This window comes from Podarcis bocagei (assembly GCF_964188305.1).
Source record: "Podarcis bocagei genome assembly, chromosome: 9".
In the NCBI taxonomy this organism is placed as follows: domain Eukaryota; kingdom Metazoa; phylum Chordata; class Lepidosauria; order Squamata; family Lacertidae; genus Podarcis; species Podarcis bocagei.
Window position 1 is genome coordinate 61,239,780 of NC_138134.1, and position 25,457 is coordinate 61,265,236.

The 25,457-nt window shown below is 41.4% G+C and overlaps 1 protein-coding gene and 1 long non-coding RNA gene across 4 annotated transcripts in view; both read left to right on the forward strand.

Moving 5' to 3' along the window:
* The window catches only part of LOC308594380, a 920,885-nt gene that overhangs the window by 514,395 nt on the left and 381,033 nt on the right, over positions 1 to 25,457 (forward strand). The window lies entirely within an intron of this gene.
* Positions 1 to 25,457, forward strand: part of UNC5C (unc-5 netrin receptor C) — a 326,267-nt gene that overhangs the window by 192,853 nt on the left and 107,957 nt on the right. For all 3 annotated transcript variants that reach the window (XM_081206987.1, XM_081206986.1, XM_081206988.1), the window contains exon 2: positions 4,175 to 4,396. In XM_081206987.1, coding sequence (XP_081063113.1) covers positions 4,175 to 4,396 — 222 coding nt within the window. The remainder of the gene's footprint in view (positions 1 to 4,174; positions 4,397 to 25,457) is intronic.

The following is a 25,457-nucleotide window of genomic DNA, read 5'->3' on the forward strand; positions in this document are numbered from 1 at the left end:
TAAGTAACCAGATTCCCTCTAGGGGGAATTCTGTGAAACTACAATGGATACAATGGCTGTGGATGGAAAGTTACTAGTGGAAATCGAAAGGATGTTTCAATTGGTGGGAATCTTACAAGAGCAGAGCTTAGCCATGAATAAACAACTTAACATTATGACCTTGGGAACAGGCAACTCTGCTGTTTGTATTGAGGACCTGAATGAGAAAAAATCCACAGCTGAATGGGAAACAATGTCTACAGAGGTGGAAGAGACTAAACAAGAAAAAGAGAAAGTAACCTTGGGAAGCTGACATCTGTGGAACACAAGCAAGGAGACTCTGGGAACACATCTACCACAAGTCTGCGAAAGATGCAGAAGAAGAAGGAGGAGGTTCTGGGACAATATGTACAGGAGCTTAAAATAAAGAAATATGATTGGGGCCTCCGTTTGGATTTTGACTTTGAGGATACAGGCTTTGTGGAAATACTCCAGCACTTGCTTTCAAATCTCCTTGTGGGAAGAGAATATGTTTTGATGGTGAAAGATCCTTTTCCAGACTCGACGACTGACATAAAGGACTATCAACGAGACCGGCGGAGAGGGACTGAAAGGGACTTGAAAGCCTCGGACGTGAGGAACCCAGGCTGAGAATCTTGACTTTGGATTTTTATTGGGAAGGGACAAAAACCGGGGATGGGAGGGAGGGAAGAGGAGATTCTTAAAAACTCTTAAGACTTTCATGTTTGGTTAATATGACTTTTATTCAAGACAAAATGAAAAATCGATGGAAGAGAACTTAAGTCCAACTTAGGAAAATCAATTTTTTTTTTTTATTAGAAAAGAGGCAACAAAATGAATAAGATGGTTAAGAGGAGAAATACCAACTTGCTGATATAATCTTGGGAATTGGGATGCACGAGGGGGGGTGAGGGGAAGTCAGGGAACAAGGTTATGAGAAGAGGATCTGCTGAATTTATACATGTTTGTGTCTTGTGTTATTGTTGTGTTTATATTGTCTTTATAAAAGCGGAAAACCCAATAAAAATTTTATAAAAAAAAGAGAGAGTTGTTGCCTTCTCATAGAGCTACAATTTCAAGAGTTGTTTGAACCCTCTTCCCAGGGAACTCTTGAGATCCTTGGCCTAAGTTGTTTAGGACTCCAATAACTCTTTTGGCAATGTGTAAACAGATCCTGGTACCTTAGTTCACTTAAAGGAAAATGTTGAGGTCAAATTGGTGTTTCCTCGGGGATTTAGTAGGAAGCAAAAAGAGTTTTGTTACAGACTGGTTCAATTTTTCAGGGACGTTTCAGCCTTTCTGCAGCTTTTTTACCGGTTCGGGGGGGGGGGATTTCCAATTCTTTACCATACTACTCCCAGTAGTGGTGCGACTGTATGCAGCAACATGAATTTATTGCTTTTTTAATTTTTTAAAAAATGATTTGATTGCAAAAAGAGTTAAATACAGTGCTTTAAATGACAGTACTTTTTTATTGGTTTGTGTTTCATAAACAGTTAAATACTGTGCTTTTAAATGACTGTGGAAAGGTTTGCATTCTTCAAATACAGTTTGAGAGGCTCCGGAGGTCCATGAAACCTCAAACCCTCTTGATTTACCTACATCCAATAAAGACATGGTGTAACTCTAGCTATGGAGATAGATATCGTGGTAGCAATCTATCCAATCCCTTTCATCTGTCATTGTTCTTTCTTTATCTGTCTGTCTACAAAAGCTGTGGCTGGAGGAAGAGTCTTTCATATCCTCTGTAACTCTGGACACAGGAAAATATAGGTATATCTAGTGTAAAGAAAGGTAGTTGACTGACATTTAATCTTCATGAAGACTGACACAAAGGGGAGAGCTAACCTTCTGCAGTATTTCTAGTTTGATATTCTGTGGCGCTTTTATTGATCATCTCCGGCGTCGGTCACTGCTTATAACGATAACTGCTTCAGAGGCAGAAAAGAGGAGATTGAATAAGGCCTTCAGGACTGTCAGCTTCTTACTGATAGATCTGTCAATAGTTACTGCTCCCTCATCCTTCTACCACTGTGAGAACTGTTTGTCTTGGGCATCTTGGATACTCTTGCATATTGACGCTAGAGTTTAAAGCCAGCGGGATGAGCTTTTCCCTGCGAATCACTGTGATTTCCCCCTTTAAAGAACAGAATGGTTGTTGTTGTTGTTTTAAGATTCTAACAAAGGAGAATGATGAGGCTGTCTGAAAATTAGTTCATTCCCAGAAGTTTAGGTCAGTTTAGTTCAGTGAAAGGAATTACCATACTGATGTAAGAAGCTGAAGTTGATTATGAGATCACAGAGCAGGAGGATTATGGTTAACTTACTTGGGTTCATTGAAATGGGTCTGTGATGTCAGCTCACTTCCGAATTGCAATCCCTGTGCATAATTCTCAAAGCAACCAAAGGAAATTATGAGTTCATAATTGAATCTGGATTCCAGTCATGGTGAGTGGTAGTCATTGTGAAGGGTAACAGATGTTCATCCTATGTTTATCGATGCTCCTCGCTCTGCAGCCTACCTGTAGTTATGACTCCATCCAATGCTGGTGTCATACCTATCCATGCTGATCAGGCTATCCTGAGCTATCCTGGGAGCCAAATACAGAAAAGAGGATTCATTAACAGTACAGTGCTACCTCTGGTTAAGAACTTAATTTGTTCCGGAGGTCCATTCTTAACCTGAAACTGTTCTTAACATGAGGTACCGCTTTAGCTAATGGGGCCTCCCACTGCCACTGCGCCGCTGCTGCATGATTTCTGTTCTCATCCTGAAGCAAAGTTCTTAACCCGAGGTACTATTTCTGGGTTAGTGGAGTCTGTAACCTGAAGCGTCTATAACCTGAAGCGTCTGTAACCTGAGGTACCACTGTAAATAGCACACTGTCTTCACTGTGGTTGCAGCCAAAGTTAAACAAACCCTACTGCTTATCTCATTGCTCTCACTGGATGATTTTGGCTTCTGTAAGAGATTTTACACCTGTATTACCTGAGATGGGTTTTATGGATGCAGTCTCAGCGGATAAAGAAGGATGTAGTTCAGGAATCTGCTTTGCATGCAGAAGGTTCCTGGGTTCAATCCTCAGAATTTCTGGATAGGACTGGGAAAGATTAAATGATACTGAGCAATATGGGCCCAATATAAGACAGCTTCCCTTGGCCCAGTGAGCTTGGGCTGGATTCAACTGTCCCATCACACTCCCTGCCCCATGCACCCCCCACCTCCCCCAAATCCATTTTGGAAGGCAGAACAGTGTGTGTCGGGAGAAGCATAAATGATTGCACTGATGGAACAATATTCTTTTTGCTACATTGAATTCTACGCATCAGCTCCAGAGACCTTAACCAGCATTATTTTCAGTTGATTCAGGAAAGGCCCACAGTAGGCTTCCATAGGTGTATAACTAACCCACATGATCTTGGTCTCATTCTTCTCAGTTTCTATTAAATCATTGTTTTTGACGGTTCGGCTAGGCCAAATTTGTAATCAGTAGGCACCAATCTTGCATATAATGCCACCTAGACTATGGTTTAAGATTAAAATTTGCATTTCATTTCCTCATATGGTAGAAGAATATAATCTTCAGCCATGAGATCTTTGATGGTGAACAGAGATTAACCCAAACATACCACATAAATGCCCTTTTGCCTGTAAGTCAGTCAGATACTCCATACAGCAAAAAGATAAGTGTTTTGATCAATGTTAAACAACTTAATACAACCCTGCAAAGCCATCGTACTCCTGTTATCATTATTATAGAAACACTTACATTATTAAGATACTGAGAAATCAATGCTGCTCAGCAAGGAAGAGGCCACATGTAGAAGTATTCTAGATGTACACATCGAATCCATCTAAACAGGTACATCTCATTGTCACCAGTATTGTAACTGTGTGTTAATAGAGCCTGCTGTTGGGAAAAATTGAATGCGTCCGCTTGAAAGGATAGCTGCAGTTTTGTCATAATGATTCCCCTGAAAACTGTCTTAAAATCAGCTATATCTTTTATTCGAAACACTCATAGGGCAATCTTCTAAGAACATGTATCATTCATGTAAGGATTGCCATCTCTATTTTCTTCTTGTAGTGAAAGCTGAAAAACAGCTTTCAAGTTCAGATTCAATTTTATTTAACAGCTTGTTAATGTTTCCCTTCCAACTTCTTTTCTTGCAGATGATGACTTTTTTCATGAGCTCCCAGAAACCTTCCCTTCGGATCCTCCAGAGCCACTTCCTCACTTCCTCATTGAGCCTGAGGAGGCCTACATCGTGAAGAACAAACCGGTGAACCTGTACTGTAAAGCTAGCCCTGCCACCCAGATCTACTTCAAATGCAACAGTGAATGGGTCCACCAGAAAGACCATGTGGTAGATGAAAGAGTTGATGAAACATCTGGTGAGTTGTTATTGTTTTGAGAAAATGTACTAATGGCTATGTTGGATAAATTATTTAAAATATAATTGCATAAGTAATCTCTCTTTACTGTACTGCTGGAAACACATAACGTCTCCTGAGTTGTGCTTCATCATAACTTGGTGGTGAAAACGGACAGCAGGGGAAATCCTAAAATATGATACCATGACACACCATGACATACAGGTAATGTTAGCTCTCAACAAATACTGATGAGTAAGAAGAATAGGATACAGAATGCTGACCATATTATAACCTAATCTCTATGGTTTATCTGATAGAATTAAAATGCAGATATGCAGTCATCATATATGCATCAGGCAAACAGTATCAGATGCATGTAAAAGGATTTCCTTGATGTAAAATGTGGGTTTTTATCAGCCAAGTGTACATGTCATTTCTGCTTATGTGTGTGTGTGTGAACAGGACAGTGATCATTGCATAAATCTTGGGCATTCATATGTCTAACCTTCATTTATTGGTCTATGCCGAACAGACTATGTACAAAGACTTGAGTCAAGCAAATCTATATACCCAGTTTTCTCATGTACATAACATGTATTTGAAAAGGTCGCTCTCACATGTTCAGTCAACATATGGAGGTTAGGCACACCATAGTATGAAACTTGTCACAGTAATTGAGTTCTTCCCACATTCATTGGGAAAAATTACTACTGTACTGGGTTACATGTGGTTTGATTCAAGTGTGCAGTTTGAGACTGAATGCACAGGCAGACATTACGTTCCACGTCCATTCAGGATGATGAATGCATGCACAACATAACAACTGCATAGGGCTCAAGGCCCCCATTGACTTCATTGACCACATTTAATATCTTGAAAAAATCTAAGAGACTTAGAAAACATCCCATGGGCCATAAACATATTTGTGTCAATGATGTGATTCCTCTTGTTTTGAAAGATTAGTAATCAATATACTTTGGGTCACATACAAGATAGAGAGAAGTGGAGCTTAGTGCTGTCTGACAGCAATGAAAAATAACTGGCTAGCAAGGAAGGTGATTTCTTTCATAAGGGAATTGTACCAGCACTTGGCCTAATTACTCAGAAAAAATAATTCCACCAGATGCCTTAGAAGTCTCATGTGAATTGGGCTTTATTTGTTTCAGCTCATTTATTTGCACAGTTTTTATATATATATAAAAAATGCACTTTTAACAGTGCAGTGTTGTGCACAATTTGAGAATAGGAAAGCAGTGAGGTGTTGCAGTGGGGCAATCACTTAAGTTAAACTGGAGCAGGGAAAACCCAATACCTTTTTAAAAGTAGAAGAAACAGATAAATTAGCACAACTGCAATGGTTAGGAAATTGTCTTATTCATTCATGCACACATACACGCATGCACACATATCTAGGCCTGGTTTGCCCATCACAGCAGACCAAGCTTTGGCTTACCAGGACCATGCAAATATTCTGGCTCCATACAGGAGCTAACCCCTGCTGTTCTCATTTTAGCACAGCAACACAACCCAGCCAAGGTTTGGCATAGCATGCTGTGTGAACCCCAGATCATGGCTGAAGTCTTTCCTCTGTAACCACAGTCTATAGCCATGGTTTGTCCTATGGTTACAGATCATGGTTAACCATGATCCAGGTTGGGATGACATGCCATATGGTGCAATGCTAGAAGGACTGGGGAAAGGAGCTAAGCAGGTGCCTGTTCCTCTCTGGGAGATCGCCATGTTTGTGCAATTTTGGTAAAACATAGTTTTGTTTACCATGATGTGCAAATAAGGCCATAGAGAAAGGAAGAGAGAGTTGGACGGATAGGCATGGATATACACAAATGCACACATATTAATTCCATATTGGCATTTAGATGCCAGGCCCAGGTGGTCCCAGTTAATAATGAGTGTAAAAATTCTGTTCCTCTATGCAAATTCAAGTAGTTTCCCTCTTCTCGATCCAAATCCAAGAGGTTTTGCCTATGTAATATAACTCAGCAGTGCTGTGTTGTGCATAACAGCCTTTTTGGCTGTGCCACATTTGAAAGCAAAGCAATAAATCAAGATTATGCAGCATTTTAGGGTGCTTGTAGATGCTGTTTTATTTATTTTTCTCAATGATGCTTAAGTTCTTAATAAACCGGCTTGTAAATAGCTGTCTAACCTCACATAAGTGTTTACCAGTGAAAGAAGATTAAATTCACATTTCTCCTTCCTGTCAGTATATCTGCATCAACGCTCAAGTAACAGGAAGCAAAGCTCATCTTAAATTGCTTCTGAAATGCCAGTTTTGAACCAGATTTTCTTCTAAGTCCTCCAATAGCTAGCAATGACAAGGGAAACAAGACAAGCAAGTAGTAAAATGCATGTGTGAATGGCAAAATCTGATCATGCATTCTATCCTAAAAGGCAGGTGTTAGCCAGAGATTACAGGGATGAAGGACCAGGAATGTGAAATAAAGGCATAATGTTCAAATGTACTTGGCACAGCAACTTATCTGGGATTGTAAAAGGTAAAGAGATAAGGAGAGAGAAAGAGAGAGAAATCCGCTATGGGCTGTAAAGGATTACATGTTCATGAACTCAGAAGCACTTAAGGGCCAAGCCAGATGAAATTGGTGCAGTAGCTTGTGTTCATTCCTGTGTGTGTCAGAGTGTATCTGAAAGAGAAAGAGAGGGAGAAATAGAGAATGAAAGAATGAGCGTATTTTGTCACTGATCAATACAGCAGCAGAGCTGTATATTCTATTTCAGCTATGACTGACGATGCAGAAGTTCTGGAGAGAGTGTGCCTTAGTTATCCCAAATCCCATTGAGAATAACTAGAAATATATGTCCTTTGAGGCCCAATTATTTTAACAAAAAGAATCTTATACCCACTTGCTGACTAAAGGTTGAAAGTTAATATCAATATAAGTCTTGTAAAGTGCAGTGCTTAAAAGTATGCCTGAGTATATTAGACCAGACTGTGTTCCATGGGTATCCTCCAGAGTATTGACCTCTAGTGTTAAAACATCTTGTTACTAGAAGTGCAACTGGAGAGGTTGGGCAAGTTATCTTGCAAGATTTGCCCAGCTTTAGCTTGCTCCGCATTGCCCTCTGACATTAATGAAGCAAAGTTCACCACTTATTTGACCCATACTTCCTTTCACCTTCTGCAATAGGACTTCGAGCCAGCAGACCCTCCATGTATGTAGCTGCTTTTGCAGCTTTGATGATGACGCAATAAACCAATGTGGAAGCATAGATTATTTTGCAATCATTATAAATTAATCAAAAGAGAGAGAAAACCCCGTAATCATCTCTGACTGTTTGTTTTCTTTCGGCATGTTGGATACACTTAACTTCATTTTTTTAAAATGCATTTATTGTAGCAGTGCATATTTTGTGCCAACTAGTTCTGTGCTGCAGCCAATTAACTAATCCAGTTGCTTAAAATGAAGTTCAGCATCTCAGATTTGCATAGTAGCCAAAGACATTTTTCTGCCTGAAGCAGAGCCCCAGTAATTTGACACCATGCTAGGGGCACTCTAAGAAGCCTTGCTGCATCTTTCACCAATTCCTATCTTCATTGTATCACCTCAAGCAAGTTTCTTCCACTCTCACCCTGTTAGTACTTCCTAAAATAGGAAGACCCAGCTTGACAAGCTACTTGGCAGCTCAGTCTTGTTTGTGCTTTGAATTTTGTGATAGTCTTGACTCTTAAGAATCTTGTTTAAGGACATCCTAGCCAGAACTACTTGATGGTACAGTGTTGTTGTTGTTGTTGTTGTTTAAATTTACACCCCACCCTTCCTCCCATAGGAGCCCAGGGCAGCCAGCAGACAAATTACAAAACAATTAAAATATCTATAAACAACATTAACACAGATGCAGACTGGCAAAAGTCTCTACTTAAGAGATCAAGGTCCTCAGTAGTCATTGAAAAGATAGTATTTAACAGGAGGGGGTTAATTCCAGAGGGATGGTGCCACATCACCAAAGACCCGATATCTATATTGTGTGGAAAACATCTCCTGATATGATGGTTTCTGCAAGAGGCCTGCAAAGGGCTCCATTGGGTATATAAGGATTAAGACCATTTTTCAAGTTTGTAGCTCATTAGCAGTTAATGCAGTTCATTCACCAGTGGAATAACATTGTGTCAATATTCTGCCACAGTGAACAGTTATCCCGGCACATTTTGCATTAGCTGAAGCTACCAGACCAACCTCAAGGACTGCCCCACATGAAGCACATTGCAGCAATACCACCTGGACATGGTACAACTACAGTTCTTGTGCTTTTAGGGATATTTTCTTTGGAGCAATGGCCAGACCAAACACATCTGCTGAATGCACAAAATAGTCTGTAAAACCTTACTAAGGCTAAGGATTAGAAGAAACTCTTCAGTTGTGAGATGGTCAGATAACTGCATCAATGCAGTTTTAAGTCAGCCGAGGTTAAACACATAATCAACAGGGCAATAGCAAATAGAAAGTTTTTGGTCAGGAAGCTTAAGTGCATCTGCCAGAATTGCAGGCTGCATGAGCAATAATGCCAAATGCTAGACAAAGATGTTCAAAAACTCTTGCAGTATACATGGTGCAGAATGTATATCCCATTTGTCTTGTCACTGGGTAGCTGTATTTCACAACACCACTATAATTCTCCAGTAACATCATAGCCATAAAATATGGAATGTGGCTTTTCCTACTCAATATGAAGTATCCATGCAGTTTTTCCCCTTTATCATATTTGACATTTAGATTGCTGTCATTTTAAGTGTCTCTCAGGCTTCCCTTCTCCTTCCTTCACATATTTTCTGCTGGCTGTTTGAGAACAGAGAGGCTCATAAGCAGCATTATTAAAAGCATGGCTTTGCAGCTTCTAAATCAAGCTTTTTTTTAAAAAAGGGGGGGGGGAGGCCCAGGCCTTCAGTGGATGAAGAACAAACACAAAGCAGCAAGTCCCTTGTGGTCATATTTACCAGAAGGGCAAAACGTCCCATTTTACATTTGAAAACAAACAAGCACCTTAAATGGAAAAAAGTAGCACACATTGAAGCTTCAGAATAGCACAGATATTGGTAGGTTACAAGTAATCCAAAATGCCAGATATTTCAGATGTTTATAATTTTCATAATTTGCTAATGCAATGCCTTCAAGGAAGCTTCCTGACCTTTCAGTTTGGTGTTACTCAGCCAGAAACATGGAAGTACTAGAATTACCATTCCCTAATCAAGGATGCTGTTGTATGAAATTCCCCTTCATCATCATTTCTAGGACACACTATCCACTGGTGCTGGTACTGACTCTGTTTTGTACCTTAGTAGATAAATTTGTGTTAGGTAAATATACTGATTTTCCAGAGACCAACAAATTATGACTGCACAGAAACATGCAAGCCCGAAGTTAGGTTTCAGATTTGGACTCCAGCATCCCTTCACCATGCAGGTGGCGCTGTGGGTTAAACCACAGAGCTTAGGACTTGCTGATCAGAAGGTCGGCGGTTTGAATCCCCGCGACGGGGTGAGCTCCCGTTGCTCAGTCCCTGCTCCTGCCCACCTAGCAGTTCGAAAGCACCTCAAAGTGCAAATAGATAAATAGGTACCACTCTGGTGGGAAGGTAAACGGCGTTTCCGTGCACTGCTCTGGTTCACCAGAAGCAGCTTATTCATGCTGGCCACATGACCCAGAAGCTGTACACAAGCTCCCTTGGCCAATAAAGCGAGATGAGCGCCGCAACCCCAGAGTCGGCCACGACTGGACCTAACGGTCAGGGGTCCCTTTACCTTTATCCCTTCTTCACTACTCTACAGCAGGAGCATGGCATTAGCAACAGCATTTTAAAAAATGTAATCTAGAGGTAACCTAAATTGGCAAGCTTTTTCCAGTATTACCTTCCCACCATCATATGTGAACTCAGAACGTGCAGTTCACCACTGTAGCATCTCTCAACCCAGATGGGAGGCAGAGAAAGAGGTAGGCCAAAGAGGAGGGGCTGGATCATTGGTAACTGAGGGCGACTCCTGGAACTGCCTGAGGTATCAGCCCTCAGTAGGAATCTTTTCGTGGCTGTGGGGTGTAGTCCAAACAAGCCATGTGAAGGCTGGGGCATCAAGGCTGCAATGATCAAAGCTTCAAAAAGTCAGAGGCAGGGTCTATACAGTGTAAGCCCATCAGGGTCTGAGGCAGTGGTAGTGATGACAGGTTCAGTCAAAAGGTCAACATCCATATGAAGCTGGATTAGGCAAGGCAAGGATCACATGTCTGCTGCTGCTGTTATTTCTCCTTGTAACAATGAATTGCTCAGTTGCTCAGGCAAGGCTTTATCGACCTCCAAGAACCATGGTTAACCTGTGGGCTCTGGAATTCATAGAGTTTTGCAGGAGTGGCAGACCACTGGTGGTGCAGGGGTTAAGGCTCCAAATCCTGATGATTTGAGATATATGCACCCCTGCTGCATTACAATGAAACATGGGAAATATGACCACATCAGATTTAGGAGCGTGAGATGAGCTGTATAGGAGGACGGTAAAATTGTAAAAAGGCTACGAGGTGGCCCCTGCCCAGAACAACTTGTATAAGTTGCCCTAGGAATGTGCATCCACAGCAAGGATGTCATATAATACAGCCTTCAAGTTCCTTTTCATTTATCAAAAAAACTGGCAAATCAACTGAAGCCTGTTCTTAATTTGCACTGGTAGCGTGGGAGCTATTCCTTCCTATGCTGAGAAGTCTCATATCATATGAGATATGTCTGCTCCCCATGCCAGTATTGCCCTTCCTGGAGACTGGACAATTCTGGTACAGGGGAGAGCCACAGAATATACTCCTTTCTGGAGAATATACTCAGTCTGGAGCTGTTTATGTTTCTTTGGAAACATGGGAAGGGCCTATGCTGTGGCGGGTCCATGCCATCAATGTAATACTCGGAAGGCCCTCAAGAGAAGTAAATCTGAATACTGATTAACCTATCCTCTGGATACAATAAAATGTGGGCATTCTTTCACCACTCAATACAGACACATACATCTTACTGCATAGTTGCTCACAAGCTGGTAAGAACCAAATAAATAAATCCCCATTATTTCAGTTCCTGAGTAGCATATTAGCATTGACCACTGAGTAAAGGATAGCCATCATTAAAATGCAGACTTGCCTAGCCTTTTTATTTTTTATTTTTTTAATCATATTTATTAAAATTTCCAATAATGACAGAATAGAAAAAATAGAAAAGATAAAGAAAAGAAAGAAAAAGAAAGACCAATTTTAAACCCTTATTTTCATAACCTTCTTTCTGGGACTCCCTCCTTCCCCTCCCGACTGTATTCCCCTTTCCCTAAGTTGGTTCCACAAGTTCTCATTCCCAATTTAAACCTAATATGTTATGCCTATTAGCCAATTTAAATTACAATCTTAACATCACTCCTCATCTTTAACAAAATAGAAAAAAGATTTTTTCCCCAAGATCTACCCCGTTTCCTTCCACGAGTTCCCCCTTTTTCCCCCCAAAACATGTTAAATCAAAATACCAAAGTTATATAGAAAGATAAAAGATAAAAGATAGAAGAAGATTCAAAAAGTTGGTTACATAGCCTTTGGATTCTAGAGTTCCCCCTCCCTTCCCCGGTTTAGATTCCCCATGTCCATCAGTCTGTATGTTGTCGGCCTGGAGGTCTCAAGTCCACAGCCAAATTTTCCTCAATCCATCTTGCCGGTTTTCTTTAAATTTGCTTGTTTTGATACTGTTTAACTTCAAAAGTCCAGTCTAATAGAGGCCTTTAATTTCCTTTGATCGTAGTTGCTCCTCCCATTGTTCTTTCCATGGCGTAGTTGGTCCTTTGCTCTTTTATTTCTTACTTTCTCAGGTTTCTTCTTGTTCAGCTGCAAAACCATTCTTATTCCGAAATCTAGTATCTCTACAGAGGTTTGTTATTCAGGAACAAAAACTTACGTCCAGTTCCTACCTTGCTTCAATAGAAAAATTCTATTGTGTTGTCACCTCTGTAGACAAAACAATATTTCAGTTTAGCTGCTTTCCCAGGAGATAAGTCCTGTGCACATCCCAGAGTAGTTTTCCACATACACCACTTGTAATGTCCCAGAGCCCCTCTAGAGGGGTTGCAATAACTTTGTATCCTCTAATCCAAAAGTCAAGTTGTTGTTTCTTTTCCCCCAGACATTTTGTATCCATATTTATGTCCAATTATAACAAAATTTACCAGCAAAATACTTATAACAAAGTCCTCTTTATATTCTCAAGATTTGACAGCTACTTTGACAGCTGTCAAATTCTCCATCTCTCCGCCAGGTTCTCCGAATCGCCCCGGTTCCCGGGGGGGGAGTTGCCTTTTCCCTCTCACCCTCGACTTTTCTCCTCCAGCACAATTCTTGTAGTATCCCATCGTGGAATTGATTTTTTTGTCAGCAATAAGCTTCTGAATCGATCTTGGTTTCTCAGTCCTTGTTTTAGCATGTTTACAATCAGAGAGGGGACTGACTTCCTTTTTAGATCCCCCCCGCTCGTGCCGAATCCGAAAAAAAATTCCTTTTTTTTCTCTTTTTATACCCGGTTGCCCAATTACTCACGGGTTGTTGTTAAATAGCCGAATTTCCAATGGAAGAAGCCAGCGCTCTCCGACGAATGGCATGCGGCTGCGCTCGGCAGGGGAAGCGATAGACTCACAGCACCACGCCACTCCCCGGCACCCGATCCGTAGCCTTTAAAAAGGCTCCTTCACGAGTCGGGAGGGCGCTAACGGTACCAGCCGAGTCCCCATGTCCACGGGCTCCGTGCCCGTGGTTTTTAAGGGTCCCCGCGTCGCCGGCGTGGTAGGACCCAGCCCCTGCCGAGCAGACTCCCTCCAGAGCTCGGAGGGAGTCCGCCATTCGGCGATGGTGCCAACCCGGAAGTCTCTTGCCTAGCCTTTTTAGATAGCTGCAAAGACTGTCACAGTCTGGTATGCCCCTTCATCGGTCCTCCTTTTTCTTTTTTTAAGGTACAGGGGTTTTTTTAAGCACCCAGGGCTATCTGTACACCTACATGCATAAGGTACACACATCCTAAATTAAGAGCTTGGCCAACTGCAGACTGCTTCACCATAAGGCTAGCTGTGAATAGAACAAGCACTGAAATTAACAGAGTTGTCAGAATGATAAATGAGGGACAGAGCTGGATAAACTCACTCCATTCCAGATCTTTCCATTGACCCACTGTCACGGCAATCTCCAAGCAGGACTGAAAGTGTCTAATTCCCATTGACTTCAATATAGATTTTCCAGTAAGTAACCAGCAGGGTTATTGATGCTAGGAAAGGCCTAGATTTTGTGCCATCCCAGTGGAGTCGGTAGGGATTTAATGGCGTGTGTACACAAAGGTGATGCATTTTATTTCACATGTCCAGGTGGAGATTTTCAGAAGATAATTGAACTTGGCCACTACCTTTTCACACTTCTGTTCTGCTGACAACTTGTTTCCCTTTTGAGAGATGTTGCCCCTTGATGGTCAGAAGGTGCATTAAACACTCCTGACTGCTCAGAGACCTGAATGTGCTTAAAATGTGGGAGTAGGTGTTAAATTCCCAGAGCCGCTGTCTGTCTGGAAAAAGTCACTTTTCTTGACAGTGCCCTGGAAAAGAGCTGGGGAGGAGAGAAACCTTTTGAGATCAGTTGCTTTCCTTTCCTTTCTTTTTCTTTGTGTGTGTGTGTGTGAAAAATGTCAAGCTTCAAAGTTAGCTGTGAAATTTGATCCCTAACTGACAACAGAAAGGGGGGAGGGGTAGAGTAGTGACTTTAGACATCTACCCTTGTCCTGCTCCTCTGCACTTTATGAACTAAGAAAAATCAAAAACAAGCCTTCAGCAAGGCTCCCTAGTGACCCCTTGTGTCATTTTGCCGATTGTACTTATTCCCACAGTCTCCGACAGTCACTGAACTGTGACACAGCATCAAGATCACGGGAATAAGGCATTTCCACACACACACACACACCCTCATCAAAACAGTATCTCTAAAAGTATGTAGTATAGAAGAATTTTTAAAAATAGAAACTTTTTATTTTCAGAATAATATTTATTTTACTTCATTTGTACCTTGGTTGCACTAGCAGGATGCAACCATATTGTGCAATGTTTTCTTTTGGTCCCAAATGGCTGGATAGAAGCGCTGTTTTTCTTTTCTCTCTCTCTTTTCTCTCTGATTTTCTCAGCTTCCTTTAACAAGTACTAAACGGCCATTATGCTTTCTCAGTGCACATTGAGATTCATCTGCCAGCTCTAAACTGCCTCAAAGTGCTTCAGTTTTGCATGAGCACTAAACTGGGACTGGGAAGGATTACCCAGTGCTGAAGGGCTAGATCATTAGAAAAGGGCATGCAAATCCACTGAACCAGGGATGAGAGAGTGCACAGATTTTTCTTTGCAAAGTCTGAACTGCAGTTTATGTAAATCATTAACCTCTGGCAGACTCCCCCCCCCCTCCAAGCTTCCTTCCTTCCTCCTTTCCTCTTTTTCTTTCTCTGTCATTTACATGTGGAAATAGATGAAGCCACTCTGGGCTTTCTGTCAAGTGCAAGAATAACTGGTGCCATCACTCTTTGCCACATTTCTCAGCTTGGACCTGGCCTTCTCATGCTCCTTTTCACTTGTACCAGTCCTTCAAAGCACTGCTAAGGGATCCCTGCATGTGACAATAAAGAGCTACTGAATGACAGGAAGCACAAAGCAGCACAGACAGCTTGTCACAAATGTATTTATGCTCATGAACCGGAGCCTATCTTATTTTAGAAATTATTTAACTCAAGTGTCATTGGAAAGGCATGGGGGCTAAGGCTATAATCCCACCGACAGTCCCTTACTAGGGAAGAAGCCCATCTGAAACAGTTGGTATTTTATCCAAGAGTAAGCGCATGGGGTTGCATTGTAGGTGCCCAGGCCATTGCCTGGGCACCTACAATGCAATAAACAGAGTGTGTTTATATGATTTAAACTACAGCCAACCCTTTCCCAAAGGCTTGAGAATAGGTCGTGGTTAATGAAAAACAAAATTCAGAATTAAGTGCAATTAAATCCAGTAGTTCTAAACAGAGCCAGTCTTGCCATTAGGCAAGGTGAGGTGGCCTCAGGCAAAAAAAAAAGTGAACCATTAATTAGCGGAAAATTATTAGTTACTTAATATTATGCACATATCTAAAAACTGTGAGTTCAGCATTCTGCCAGAGGCATAAAACATAACAGTTGTTAATTCCCTCTTTACCAAGGCTGTACCAGATGTTGCTGGACAACAGCTCTCATTGACCTTGATCACTGGAAGTTGCAGTCAAACAACATCTGGAGCACTAAAAGTGCCCTTACCCTACTCTATCAGAATAAGCATGGTTGACCTTTGAAAGATGCTCAGGCTTCTGCTTTAGAAAGTGTCCAAGGGACTATGAGCTCCATACTTACAGCACTGACAAAAATAACTATAATAAGCAGAGCCTTGCTTTAAGAACATGGTGCATGGATGGTATCATTTAAGACACTTTGGAGATTCAGTTTGATTCTCACTTGTTCCAGTCCAGATAAGCGTCTCCATTTCACATCAGTCCCTTGGATATTGACAATGACCTGCCTAAACCTTGCATTGGTCACAGCTTACAAACTGACCTCGTTATAAGCTTACTTAAGGGACTAGATAAAATTCTACCGAAACAGTGTGGGGGGGGAGAGCATATATTTAAAATTGCATATGGAGAACACTGCTGCATCAGAGAACAGCATCCTATTTCTCACAGTGACTAGTTGGGAACTTCCAGGAAATTTATCAGAAGAGCTTGATTGAGGGCAATAGACTCTCCTACTGTTCACCACCACCACCACCACCACATCTGGCACTTCCACTTCTGGAGCTTCCATATAGCTTAGGGATGGGAAGCCTGGAGCCCTCCAGATGTTGTTGAGCTATAATTCCCATTGACCACTCTGCCTGGGGCTGATGGGAACTGCAGTCTAACAATAGCTGACTTACGTGGTTTAGCTATTGTGGCCAGAATTGTTCTATCTATACCTATCTATCATCTATCTGTCTATCTATCTATCATCTATCTATCTGTCTATCTATCTATCTATCTATCTATCTATCTATCTATCTATCATTTATCTGTTTTTTTATTTTTATTATTAATCAATTAAATTTCTATACCACCCTTCATCAGAGGATTACAGGGCGGTTTACAATATAAAAACACAAAAACACATAGCATAGTAACAAACAAAAATCCCTCCCCATGTTTAAAAGGCCGTATATTGTTTAATTAGTCAAAGGCCTGGGGAAAGGGGAATGATTTTACCTGGCACCTAAAAATATGTAAAGAAGGCGCCAGGTGAGTCTCCCTGGGGAGAGCATTTTACAAATGGGGAGCCACTGCAGTAATTACAGGTAGATCCATCCAAGGTAGTAGCCATCTCTACATCCATTGGCCAAAAGGGATGACATAAAGGAAGGTTATAAGAAGTGCTTGAAGCATTATAATCAGGATAACTTACCCTGCAAGATACACCAATTTCAAATGTATTATTTGTGCAAAACAGTTTTAAAATAAAACATCAGTTTTATATATGAAAGCATAGTTGCTCCAGTTTTGGGATTTTTTAATATTTTTTTAAAAGAGATCAGGTTCTCAGCCTAAAGCAGAGTGAGAGAAAATTCTGCTAATTGGAACCTGATTGAAAAGTCTAAGCAAAGCCTTCAGGGCTTTGCCTTAAGCATCTGAGTTTTGAAGGAAAATGTATAAATATATCCCCATTGTACATAGCTCTATAATCATTTTACTGTTAACTGCCCATAAAACCTGGTATGTCAAATATTTGTGTCAGAGGAAACTGCCCCATGGTTATTATCTGATGTACCATTTGAAAGAAGTTGTTTGCAATGTTCATCCACATATTGAATTCACTAATAAACCATGCAGATATGTTGTGTATGAGGCATATACGTATATAAAATTATCACCTTCCAGATCAGATGCAGATAGCATTTTTCTTTTTCCTAACCAACATCTCCTTCCCTCCCTCCTCTTTCTATCTTTCTCTCTTTGGCATCTATTTATGTTTAACCTATTTATTAATTTTTGATTCGCAAACACTGCAGAGTATGTGCTTTGAAGTATTTGAACAGAAACACTCTATGGCTGCTTGAGGTCCATATTCGAGAATCCTGTAAACATTTCTTCGAAGAACAGGGATTAACTCTACTTAATATCAAAGGCATGTTTGTTTCCTGTATCTCTCTCTCTCTCTCTCTCTCTCTCTCTCTCTCTCTCTCTCTCTCTCTCTCTCTCTCTCACACACACACACACACACACACACACACACACTTGTTCAGGTCCCACCATGGGAGCAGCTTCACAAAAAGTATGTTGAGTAGTAAATCATAGAGATAGAATCATAGAATAATAGCATTGTAGAGTTGCAAGGGACCGCATGGTTCATCCAGCCCAGCCTCCTGCATTGCAGGATAGTTAAACTAGTGGTATGTCAATGTTTCAAAAGCGTAATTCCCTTCTGAAAGAGGCTCCCATTTTTCCACTTCATTCTCAGGGCACTTCAGAATTTATTTAGATTTTGAAGGTTGTGGTTTCCACTTGATGTTCCCCAGCAATCTGCAGCCTCTGTGGCTGGTCATAGGCTTGCTGATCGGGGGGGGGGGGAGTCCATGGGAGAAGTTACCTCACAATGTCTTTCCCTGAGCTCTAAGTGTGGGAAGCCCAGGAACTGCAAAGTTCAGAGCTGAGATGAACTGTAGAAAGAAAGGAAAGGCGCCCACAAAACTTCTTTGTCCACCACAAAAGATGAACACAACAAAAATTCCACACTTGACTCAGGAGAATTTCCCCGGGATTTTTTTCTTGCCTTTGATAATTTATTTTCTCACTGATTGATGGAGAGTGGTCAGGAAAAGGATACAGGAGAAATTTTTGACACCGCACTAATTCTAACAGCCCAATCCTATACATGTATGCTTAGAAGGAGGTCTTTCTGACTTCAGTAGGGGTTTCCCTTGCATCTGCATAGGTTTGTTGTAGGCAGCCCTGTATTGGGAAGTTCTTTATGTTTGACATTTTGTTATGTTTGTATATGTGCTGGAAGCTGCCCAGAGTGGTTGGGGAAACCCAGCCAGATGGTCAGGGTGGTCACTACTGGTCACTACTAGTAGTAGTGATAGATGAAATCTCTTTCACATCAGTTTGGAATTCAATTTTATAAAAATCAGGAAACAACTGCTGCTTCTTTCTGAAATAGATACCCCATTTTGCTCCCATCCCATTGTCAAGAGCATGAGTCTTAATGTGCCCCCACAACACTCTCTCAACTCTCAGTTCCAGGTTGGGTGAGTTTCCGAGAGGCCTCAAGGATGGCAAATAGGACAACCCTTTCCCTCACCACTGTTTCTCTGGTCTGCACACTTGTGCTTCAGACACATGTAAATCTGTTGGATGGCTTCTTGCACTGACCATAAAAGTATCCTCAGGGAAACTATACTCAACCTTCCTTGAAAAGCCACCACCTGACAAGGTCACAGAAGAATAAAGAACAGTTCCTTCCTCAGTTTTATCACAATCTTTAAGAAGAAGACAGAATTGGGGGGAGAGAGAAAGAAAAGACAGGGTAATAAAAAGAAATAAAGCAGAATTAACAATGCCGTTGTCTCCAACTGTCATGCTAGTTTTATATCTCACATTTAAAAACTGAATTTTCATTGGGGGAAAAGAAGCAAAGTAATTTTAAGGATGTGGATTAAGGAAGAGGACGAGTAGGGAGGGAAGAGAAGGTGTCAGAAGTGAAGATTTTTTGAGAGAGATAAAAGTGGTAAGCTAGAACAAGAAATATGAGCACCATATATACAGTGAACCAAAAGTTAGCATATATGATTTCGGTCCAGCACTCAGCCCTAACACACATACACACAGTCAACAGTGCTTGATACCAATTTGGGCAGATGGGATAGATTTCAGATAGGCAAAGATTTCATTACTGACCTATAGTGGGCCATTTCATGTAATTGCTTTGATAAACAGACCTGTTTAACTTCAGCCGTAGAACTGCATCATCGGCTTTCCAAGTCATTCCCTTAGATGTTCAGATGTTTTCCGAATGCAGACGATCAAGCAGAATGATTGTGCCTGCTAGCCCCATCTTGCCTGTTATGTGCATTGGGTCAGAAAACTTCTACATCAGTATAAACTGTCCTTGAATTGGCAAGGTCCTCGATCATAAAGGTAAAGGTTATGTAAGGGCAGTTAAATGCACATTTAGTTTTCCAAATGAATGTACAAAGGAGGCAGGACCAGGGAATGTGGGTAAGGTCTGGTGAGACAAGGGCAAGGTCTAGTGTATCTGAAGGGCATCAGGTTGTGGACAGCTGGTCTATTTACATGAACAGGTTGGTGCTGTCTTTTTCTTTTTCTCATACTCTTATACTCTTAAGTATTCACCAGAACTTTGCCAAAGTGGGAGTGAATTTAGGAATTCCTCCTTTGGTGAGACATTCATGGAAAGTGGAGATGGCCTGAAGAGCTTTGACAGGACTAGTAATATTTCTCAGAGGGATTTTCACCAGACTCGATGCCAGCAGTCAGCAAAATCAGGCACTGGCTGAGATCACAGGGGCTTGGAAGAGCCTTTCACTGTGCCACCTTTTGCCACTGACCCTGACTGCTGGCTGGCTATGTTGTCCCTCCACTGTTGGAAACAGTAAGCCTTGAATACTTGTTGTTGAGAGAAGAGGGCTGTTTCACTCTAGTCCTGCTTGCTGGCTTCCCAAGCCTAGATCTGCTTTGCTTCAGGAAGACTGCTGGATCATGTGCCAATTTTGTGCCATGGATTTGCTTTGTGTCATGTCAAAAGTAATAATATGGTGCCTCTCAGTATGTACAGAGATGAATTGTAGCTTACGCAACACATATATTAGGATGAGAATGGAGACAGGGTATGGTTTTTAGATTCTAAGGGTATGGCTTCTAAAATCCCACTACTTACCCTTTTTTGATTTTATTAAAAAGATGTAAGAAATATGGGGAATACCCTAACCATCACTCTTTCAGGTGCATTAGCAGCACCAAAGTGACCCTCCTAGGCAATATGTATGGTAGTCCTGGGCTGCCCAGATGACAAGACCCCCCCACCAGCCTCACTGATGTGGTCCAAAGGAAAGCAGAGCAATGTGTTTGGCACTAGCTTCACTGCAAGAATTGCCAGATAGAGGCATACAAGGTGCCATCCAACTGCCTTAGGGACGCCACTCCAGATTTGTGTAGGGTTAACTCCTCAGTCATTTCTTCTCCCAAATATATCCCACAAATTCCCTTCTCCTAGATGGGGTACCCTCCCAAATTGATGGGCTCTGTCTGCCCCTCAGTTCCCTCTACTTCATGTGCAGAAAATGCCTTCTTGATCACTAGACCCACTGTTGGTCTTGTCCGCTCAAATAATTATACATAATTATGTAGCATAGGAAGCTGCCATACCTATAGTCAGAGCATTGTTCCTTCTCTGAGTGGCAGAGAGTTGGTTTATTCCAGAGTGTCAGGCACAAGTCTTTCTAGTTCTACCTGGAAATGTTTGAGATTGAATTTGCAAACTCTTTGCATGCAAAGCATGTGCTCTACCACCACAGCCCTTCCTTCTCTATTGTGTCTTTTCTACTTTTGGAAAGTAAAGGTTTTCAAACTGGGGGATGTGTGAATTCCCTCTCTGTCCCATGATGTTTTGACTTTATTTGTGCTCACCATGGAAAAACAGCAGAAGCAGTACCATAAACGAGTGCAGAAGACATTTCATTACCAATTCTTAATTACTGGGATTTTATACTGTGCGCAGCACTTATTGTGCACTATGGGTCTCTGCAAACTTATGCAATTATTCCCCTACAATTAAGTTTGTTATGACATAACTTTAAATGGAAAGCACATGCTTCTGAGCCCTGGTGTTTGAATTTATGCAAATATATTAATGTATGCAAATTTGCAATTTCCTGGATTTCTCTCAGAGGTTACTGGCAGTTATTCAGTTGTGGATTTTGGGTGTATAAATGGATGAGTGATGCTGATTCTTGTCTGCCATGAACTAGATGAAACAATTAACTCATTTTAACTTCTTTTTTCACCATAGTGATCTCCTGGTGGGCAAGGACTGCTCAGTTTCATCACCCCTTCCCAGCAGGCCCTTTTTAATTGTTTATGACTATAGTCACTCAGCATGTTGAAGATATCAATGCTTCCAAGAAATGGAAATATGCCTGGAAACTTGGGCAGGATAGAGGGCAACTACCCCTCCCTTTGTTCCTGAAATAACAGCCATGGTTTTTTCCTACAGTGGAGGCAAATGATATATTTTGGCAAACTGACCATCTGAAGCAACCGTCCTCCAACCTTGGACATGGTTTCAGCACTTACTAACTGGTTCTAATTATCAGGTGCAACAAAACAAAACAAGTCCGAAAACCGAGAAGCTAAAATGAATGGTATTTAATATAGGGCCACCACAAATGTACTCTTAGGGATTGAGACCTATTTTGACCTATTGGCCTCAACTGGTCATATATTGTGGTCAAGTGGCAATACTACCTAGGCTTAACCATGGTCAACATGACTGTATTCTTGCAGACATAGGCTCAGATCCAAAGTAGAAGGAAGTTTATGAAAGGGGATTTTCTTATCCCTTCCTCCTGCAGCCCTATGCAGCCCCATAAAGCCTCTCTGGAGGGCTGAGAGACCACCCTCTGTGATGCTAGATGGGGTGCAGAGAGCTGCTGTAGTAAAGGGAATTGATCAAAATTCAGCCACACCTTTCAGAAACCTTCTTCTACTTGTGGCTCTCTGGATCCAAACCATTTACTTATACATTTATGCTTAGGAAGAGGAAAATGAGGCATAATCCTGAATTAAATGTACTGGCCTTTGGTGCCTTTTAGAACATCTCAGCATACTGGCTACTACTGAAGCATAAAAGGACTTGCATTAACTTCTACAGCAAGGAATAGCAAACATTCAGATATTACACAGGTGTTCTCTTCCCTAAGTTAACATTCTCCATGTGCAGCATGTCTGTGATACAGCACCAGATGACCACAAAGAAAAGAAAAATAGCTATTCCATATGGTCTACAAAATCACATCATACACTCACACAATAAGTTCTGTGCCATCGCAGATGCTTTAACAGATTAAATTTTCTCTAACACACCTAGGAAGTGTTGTCATATTAGGGACTTCAACTGTATTAGCAAAGGCTAATAAGATTTAGCTTAGCTGACTTGATATAACACTGGAGAAATATATCATTTCCAGTTGCTGAAGCCGTACAGTTCCCTTTGTTATTTGGTCCAACAAGTAGTTTCTTTTACTTCCGAAAACTAATATTTCTGAAGCAAACCACCATTGCAAGGTTACCTTAACTGAATACATGTATAGCTAATAAATCATGATCATTTTCAAAAGCCAAGCTTGTGATCTAAGCAGAGACAAGCTGGGACTTGTTTAAATATTATATATGTATTTGCAAGGCGTATATATAATTAACATTTCCAGGTTTTCATGGCATCTTAAAATATTATCATACCATTTAAAGTCGTACTCTTTAAAATGTATTTATGCCATTTTTAAATTTATTCGTGCCATTTGGAAACACATCCCTTGATTACCTATATCTATGAAGATGCATGCAGAGTTACAGAGAGGCAGTCTGTATGGCCATGCAATATTTCCAGAATCGTGTGTGCTAAGCCGTACTGGTGTGCCACAAGATGTCAAGGACAGGCAAGAGTCTGAAGGGTGGGCAGAGGAGGCAGGAGAATGAACTGGGGGAAAAGCCAGTGATTTGTGGAATACTGTGCCAACCATGAGGAAGGGGGAAGGCAGTCAGATGGGAGAAGAAGAGGCGGGGGAAGAATTGCAGGCAAGCACAGATGTGGAAGAGGCAATCCTAGAGACAGCCATATCATTAGAATCTCCTCTGTTCCCTCCCACACTGTTTCCCAGGACAAGGAGGGACTTAAAGGGACATGAGCAGCTGGAGCTGATGTGCAGGAGAACTTGCCAGTTGCTTGCATGTGTCACATCAGAAGAGGGGGTTTAAATGTGCTAATGGAGGTGTTGTCTGTCCATACACCCATATAGAGCCCACGTCTTCAGCGCCTGCATGAGTTGGGTGTCAGGAGCACCTTCGCTGACCTTCCGATCACAGGAACGCAGGAACAGCAGAGCACAGCATTCCTCTGGAACAGGTCCTGGTGCTGTGGACTCACATTTACTATTGTGAGCACCTCAATAGTAGCAGAGCAGTGGAAGCAAAACAGTGGAGGTTTCGTTGCATACCTAATTTTATTACTACTGGTTAAACAAAACAAAAGAACATAACGGACATGCACGAGAAAGCCAGCTCTCTCATACTGCCACCTAGTCTCTAGACAGATCAAAGAAAAACCAGCACAGTGCTAGGGGCGGAAGTCTGGAAGAGTGGTTTCCACCCTCTCCTTTCTCTGATGCAGAAAGTAAAACAAACATGATCTGGTGATCTTTGCAATGGGAGGGATGAAAATACTGACATTGTCATGGCACTGCTACACCTGTCTGGGTCAGGTCTAGGAACAGGTATGAAGAAGGAGGTGCCTAGCCAGCCATTTAGCAGGAGTTGTGCATGTGATTCTTCTACCTCAGGAGCTGGTGTGTGCTTTTCCAATAAAGAACTAAACTTACAATCACATGTCCTCGGATGGGTGTGCTCAGGACACAAGAGGAGGTTAAGAATGCCTTGAAAATTAAGCCCGCATCTTGAATGCAGCCACTATGCTATGACCACTCTTGTTCAGAGGTTACAAGAAAAATTAGCTCCCCTTTATGCTAGTATCTAGACAGTGAATCATAGAACTGAAGGACTTCAATGGTCATCCAGCTCCTCTGCAAATGCAGGAAATCCATCAGGTGCATGTTACAACAAACCAAAGTAAAACCAATACTGGGGCATTTAGGTTGTCACAGAAGTGCTATTATTAAAGAAACATTTGTTTCTCAGCTTGAACAAACTATCAGCAACTGTGGCTCACATCAAATTAAAACGTTTCCAAACCTATTAGGCAACCTATATGCTTGCATTTAGAAGAATGATCACTTCCCAACTGTTGCAGTTCGTCAGACTGATTTGGAGCCTACTGATGTATAAATACGCTACACTGCCAAGGCTAAACCTGTGAAAACAAGGGAAAAGGAAGCTGCAACCTAGAAACAACTGCACTTCAGAATTAAAGCAGATTTCAAAATGCATATTGTGTTTCCCTATATTAAACAGGGGAGGAGACATTACAAGGACCACTTCCTAGAGTGGAAATTGCTCATGAACACACACAAAAAGGTGGAGAGAGTTGTGTCTGCAGTCCACTGTCCCTGCTCAGTTCAGTTCTTGAAACCACAGCAGCTATATTGTCAGTCTTTTAATTTCAAGGTGAAATGCTATTATTCATTTTCCCCAAAGTAGTTCATAATTTGATTGGCAAAATGTCAAGGATAATGAATCTTTTAAAAACAAAAACTGGCATACAACAGAGGCCCTAACAGTACAGTGCATCTCATTAGTCCTCCCCTCCCACCAGATAACACTGGGCTACATTTATATGCTTCATTCCCTCTATTGTTATAATGTTAAAGGCGTTTTTGGCAGTGACTTTTTAAAAACTGAATTGGCATACAACCTAAGTGGCAGTATGCAAGTGTATGCAGACAGTAATTAATTGCCGATTTTTTCCTGTGAAACTGGGAGCAAAAAATAAGGAGCATTCTTGGTTTTTGCTTGCCAGGACACACTGTGCTGTATAATTAAGGATATCTGCGCTCTCTTTCTGAACTTGCAGCGCATTGCTAGGTCCTCAAAAGACTTTGACAAGCCCATGACACAAATGTACATATAATTTGAATATGCTAATTTGCATGCACATTTGATTCGGCTTTCAGAGGAGCATAATATTAAAAAAAGTTTTGGGGTGGGATGCGCCAAGAGACCTGGGACTCATTGTAATGGCTTTGGTCCCTGGGCCACTCTTTAAGAACACTCTGGCCACATACAC